The 6,000-nt window shown below is 38.1% G+C and overlaps 1 protein-coding gene across 1 annotated transcript; it reads right to left on the minus strand.

Moving 5' to 3' along the window:
- Window positions 1-715: 715 nt before the first annotated feature.
- LOC127840709 (acetylcholine receptor subunit beta-type unc-29-like) lies at window positions 716-4,700 on the minus strand. The gene is made up of 4 exons (XM_052369123.1): window positions 4,228-4,700; window positions 3,446-3,615; window positions 2,610-2,797; window positions 716-1,969 (listed from the first exon to the last, which is right to left on the minus strand). The coding sequence occupies exons 1-4, from the start codon at window positions 4,698-4,700 to the stop codon at window positions 1,766-1,768; spliced, it is 1,035 nt and encodes a 344-aa protein (XP_052225083.1). The 3' UTR covers window positions 716-1,765.
- Between the last annotated feature and the right edge of the window lie 1,300 nt (window positions 4,701-6,000).

The raw sequence follows: 6,000 nt of genomic DNA on the forward strand, positions 1-6,000 counted from the left end.
CCGTTTTCTGGAGGGTTTTTGTACGAAACACCGACATATATTCAGCTGATTTTTTTGTATGCGAGTCTACACACATGACTTACATATGTTGTGTGAGTTTCGTTCCGGTCCTTTGATTTTTGACGAAGTTATGGGCCTTGGACTTAACAATTTTCTTTAAAATAACTGCCGCGCGGCTTCAAAGCGCAGTGGTGGGAATTGTTTTTCACAATGGAAGGTCTTATTAATATCTTACAATTATTTTTGTGGATTTCATTTTTGCCAAACCAGTTGCCTGTGTAATGCACTGAAAGCATTCCGGCGGCATTGCAGTCAGAAATAAAACTGTCAATCAAATTGTAACAAAACAATTTTGAGCAATTAAAGGAAAAAAGACGTTTCCGGTTGATACTTTCAACTTCCAAGGAAAGCTACAATTTAGTACAATTTACCGTTTAACGAAAACAATCTTCGTAAAGTATGAAAGCTTAGACATAATGAAATGGAGAAAAAAACTGCTCTACGAAATAAAAAACGATTTGAGGCAACATGGACACTGGAAGCGCAACACAAAGTAAATAACAATATTTTTATTCACGCCAATATTAGAAATCCGATTAATATCTGCACCATTTGGTTCTATAAAGGTGAAGATCCGTAATTATTTACCGATTTTTAAATATTATTTTCATATTTTATTTATAAAATTATCAAAAAACATTATATATATATATATATATATATATATATGCTATTGGACATTACAATAAAGAAATGAGCAATACAACTTGTTTTGAGCTCAAAATAAAGTGTCCTCCAAGTCAATTGTGTTTACAAACAAACCGTTTATTTACATCGCTGTTTACTCGGGAAAGAGAAAGTGAACGTGACTCAGGTCACCAAAAATATATCGATGATTTTTAACGTTTTCCGGTATTTCTCACCAAGTAGGTCTCTTCTAAATGGTTTAAACGTTTGTACTGAACTAATAAGTTACTTTCTGCTGGCAAAAAGTTGTTTAAAATAGAATTAAAATTGAATTTTCTTTCGGCTGTTTTTAGCATGTGTCACCGCTCTGAGGCTACACATCACGTTAGTTGCAAAAACGTAAACATTTCTTCCAATTATGAAACGGGTATATCTTCCATAATTCTTGGCAACGTTGTACCTAAGCTGTGTTATCAGCAGTTTTTATGCAAGAGTAACTGAAATCCGGTAAAAATTTGACCAGTTGATATGCATAATAATTTATGGATTTGTCACCTTTATAGAGCCTTTAAGATGAATACAGTGCGTGTGCGCATGTGCGCACTATGCCGCTTAAAGTGATACAATTGTCTTGAATCTGACAAAATGTGCCAAACTTTTTGTTTATACAAGTTTCAGATTAAAATGTATTAAGTGCCACTAAGCGGTTGTAATTGACGTCATGCCTCCGATTGGTTTAAACAAAGTCTATCACAAATGTATACATAGCCAATGCTATGGATAAAATAGTAATTGTCAATTGTATATATGACACAATTGTTGCAAAACAACTATAAAACAGATTTTATCCCTCAACGTGGTGGTGTATAAGCGAAGTTTATCAATAAATAAATAAAAGGTGAATGCCAACGATACAATAGTCATTCTCAATTCAAGCTAGAATCATTTCTCAGCATCACGTTGACATTTGGTGTGCACCTTTTCATTACACTTTTTCACCATAATTGTTTTATTGTATTCGATGCTAACCCCAACCGTTTTCAGACACCCCGACACTCTTGCCTTTTTCAAAACTTATTTAAAATCTTGTGGCGAGTGGAAGCAGGAAAAAGATGGTCAGCGTCGTTTGAGCGGCGATAAACGCCAGGAAAAAGAAAAAGTCGAGCATGCGCCCTACTTCTGGCCATTCCACTTCCGGTAGCGGCATGCTTTTGTCTTTATCGCAGCAACGGCAAACTTTGCAGCCGATTACTCGCACGATCATCTGCATCCAGTTTGGAACCTACAAACGAGAATGATGCTCGTTGGTAAATGGATTCCAGTTTTAGTGAAAACGTATTGATTTATAATTATGCACTGTTACTACAACCACCTCTTCCACTTCCAGACTCTTCTTTTACTTCTTCTACTACTACTATTACTACTACTACTACTACTACTACTACTACTACTACTACTACTACTACTACTACTACTACTACTTTTACTACTACGACGACGACGACGACTAGTGCTGCGGCTGCTTTTGTTGTTTTTGTTGTTAATGATGATGATGGTGTCACTGATGGTCGTGGTGGTGGTGGTTGTGATGATGATGATGATGATGTTGATGATGATGGATATGATAATGATAATGGTGGTGATCCTGCGTGTGGTGGTGTTGAGGATGATGATGATGGTGATGGTACACATTGTGTTGGTGGTTCGTGTTGTAGTGGTGGTGGTCGTGATGATGATGATGATGTTGGTGGTGGTGGTGGTGATGATGATGATGATAATGATGATCATGATAATTAAGATGATAATGAAGATGATGATGATGATGAGAAGGAGCAGGAAGATTTCGATTATCACTGTAAGTATTATAATGATCATGATACCTTTTACATTTTAATGCGCATGTAAAAAAAAACATGTATAACCTTGGTTCCCTCCGGCATGTGATATATTCTCAACATGAAAATGCACGTGATGTTGATGAAGACGCTGAAGCACATCATCAGGAACACGTAGATGCACAAGAGGCTCATGGGATTGGCTAATTCCGGTAGGAAGCTCATTGTCGTCTGCATCAGCACGATGAACGATAGGAAACAAGTTATGCAGAAACCTAAAATTGTAACATTCAGTGGATTCTTGTACATCAGCATAGTAATTACCGGAGCTTCGCTGTGGGAAAATGGGGTTTATGCATGTGCGTTAAGTGTCGCTTAAAAGAGAATTCCTTTAAACGAAAATAACGTAAACGCGTTAAGTGTCACCCTGATTAGCGTGTGCGGACTGCGCCGACTAATATCGGAAACGACGCTTGACGCACATGTATTTAACCCCGTTTTTCCAGATCGAGTCTCAATTATAAGTCCTTGTATAACAGTTCCTTGTTTTCTTATTGACGGCAGCCGCGCTAAACGTGGATTAAGAAATGCTATGGAAGCGGCGTGCGCGACTTAGCAAACACTGAAGTTCGTGCGTTAACCAGATGAATAAATATAAACAAACTACTCTGTGGTACCATACGGTCAATTGAACAGATGCGATTCTATTGGAGCGTAATTTTTAACTTTCTTATCAAGGCATGTATGCTTGCCAAAAACATAAAGCGCCTCTTAATTTTGGTTGAAGCTGACATATTGAAGCAAGCAACTCATTTGGAACCTGATGTATTGTGCAACCGCAGCCACTCGAATTATCGACACACAAACCTTTTCCCTTATCAAAACATAGACCGATCTAATGGGAATTGTAACTGATGGTATACCTATACGTTCGCCGCTCTCCGCCGGAAGTAGAAACACGAAGCCGTTCAGGAGTCCGAGAAGCAATATCGGAAGCCCGATGTTGAAGGTGAAATAGAGAGGCTCCCGCTGTATGGTGATCCGGAAGCGCACATTGTAGGCGTCATTGGAAACAAATGCCTCTGACTCAGTGCTGGAGAAATAGTGATGTGGCCATTGAATTGATTCATTCACAAGTTATAAATGAGTTGTATTCTGAGAAAACTGGGCTTAATGCATGTGCGTAAAGTGTCATCCCAGATTAGCCTGTACAGTCCGCACAGGCTAATGAGGGACGACACTTTCCGCATAAACTTGATTTTCGGTAAGGAGGGACTTCCTTGAAACTAAAAATACCATAGAAGCGGAAAGTGTCGTCCCTGATAAGCCAGTGCGAACTGCACAGGTTAATCTGGTACGACACTTTACGCACAAACATTAAGCCCAGTTTTCTCAGAACGCGGCTCAGAATGGTGAACGTGTAATATTGTTAAAAATATATGACGCTTCTTTACATGGAAAGCAAATATACCATATAGGACATGTGTTCAAATATTCAAAGGATACCTGGATACACATTAAAAATGTTATATACATACAAATACTTTTTTGCTAATATTTACTTGTATGAAAGATATGAAAAAAAGTGTGTTTTGAAAACAGTAAAAACGATTTCATACTAAAAATATGTGTCGTCGGAAACAAACATATATATACGCATTTTAAAATAACTTATAAATTTAAAATCCCTAGCGGTAATAACAACCTGATAATTTTCCAGACACCGTTTCCCTCCGCGGCGGAAGTGTCCCACTCCGACGTGGGTACGATCAGCTTCACTTCGTCTTTTGTGTAGGCCCAGGCCGTGTATGTGACGTCACATACCTGGCGGTCAAACGGATAAAACGTCACATCCGGCTCGCACGAGGCTCGCAAAAGGACACGCGGCTCCCACGTGACATTAGCAGTGTAATTGCCGCTAGCCACTTCACTGAAGGTGTAACGAAGCTTGTACGTCGTGTCAGCGATATCTTTAACGGTATCGACGGCGTTGGTCAAAACCACTCTTGGCGACCATGCATTTTCGTAATCGATCAATACTGTTCCGAGAATGACCTCGGATTTGCCCCTTATTGGGGGTTGAATAATGTCCATCCACGACATTGACATACTTCCAGCAATGTCGATCTGACCCGCTACGGCATCGAACCCGTTGAGTGACGTCAACTTCATCGCCATATAGACGTAAACAGGTACGCTGCCTTGCACGGGTAGAACGTCCGTTAAAGGGGTTCCTTCATTATAATAATGATTGTAAATTTGTCCGTAGAGCAGCTTTGCGTCCTCCCAAGCGTTCGCTGTATCATCTTGTCCTCCAACAATCCAGAATTGTACATTGATGAACAACAGCAGTACAGACACATATGTATACATTGTTGGTTGTGTCCGTCTTGTTTTTACTGAGTAATTTCAAGTAATAGTCCTTTATATCCTTTTAAACATGTGCTTAAATTATGTTTTTATGCAAAACCATGTGCTGCCACAACTTCAGTGTCTGGTTCACAAATAACTTCAGCAAATGCACCCAATTAATATTGGCTCTCCAATTTAAGTTGTCTAAATATAAGAACATAGATTCGTATTGTTGTATTCTCTTTTAAGTGCAAATTCATTACGCGACCACTTAAGCGTGTCTTGATTATCGATGACATTACACTTTTTCAACAGATTACTTTGTAAAGAGACCACTATCTGTTCATCTGTTTTGTTTCATCCAATTATTGCCTACATTGATAATTGCAGTATAGATATGCATCTTAGGGTGACTGCCTACCCTCTTACGTGCGTATTGTGATCGTCATTATTTGACTGTTTAAAATAATGCGGCATTTTGATATTTTAATACGCATAACTGCATGCAAGAAAATATACATTGGTAAACACAATCATTGAAGTAAATCTTCCCAGCAAAAGTCTGCAAGATCGTTAATTCATGCTGCATACACACATTATAAATGTGTCTTACGCTGTCACAGCGCTTTTGAGAACAAATTGTTATACCCAACACCTTCTGCGCCATTTTCAATTGAAAAGCTGTTATAAAACATCCTTCCTTAAACAATGCATAATTTATTCCAGAAAGGATTACAATAAAATACTCGTGTATAGTGGTATAATAAACGTTTTTTTGATTTTACGAGCATTTTATAAAATTTAATTTTTATTTCTTTAGAGTACTTAAATGAACAAAAAATCTTAGTTAAGAATTTATCAACCGGGACAGAAAATTAGGGGTTTCAAAGTATATAGGACTTTCTAACCTTCTGCATATCTATTTTTAATATAGGAATTGACAAAATGAAACCTTATATTGTTTCAACATTGTATTAAAAAAATAATAAAACTATGGATTTACTATGGTAATTAACCCATTAATGCCTAGCGTCTAGAAAAAAGGCCTTGGCAAACAGCGTAGACCCAGATGAGACGCCGCATAATGCGGCGTCTCATCTGGGTCTGCGCTGTTTGCTTAAATGAA

The sequence above is a fragment of the Dreissena polymorpha genome, chromosome 8, assembly GCF_020536995.1.
Source record: "Dreissena polymorpha isolate Duluth1 chromosome 8, UMN_Dpol_1.0, whole genome shotgun sequence".
Taxonomy (NCBI): domain Eukaryota; kingdom Metazoa; phylum Mollusca; class Bivalvia; order Myida; family Dreissenidae; genus Dreissena; species Dreissena polymorpha.

Bases quoted from the DNA above. Each gene is read 5' to 3' on its own strand.
- LOC127840709 (XM_052369123.1), bottom strand. From the start codon at position 4,700: ATGGCGATGAAGTTGACGTCACTCAACGGGTTCGATGCCGTAGCGGGT. The intron at 2,798-3,445 runs GTATACCATCAG...TTACAATTTTAG, and splicing joins GGAGAGCGGCGAACGTATAG to GTTTCTGCATAACTTGTTTC. The intron at 1,970-2,609 runs GTTATACATGTT...TCTCGTTTGTAG, and splicing joins ACATGCCGGAGGGAACCAAG to GTTCCAAACTGGATGCAGAT.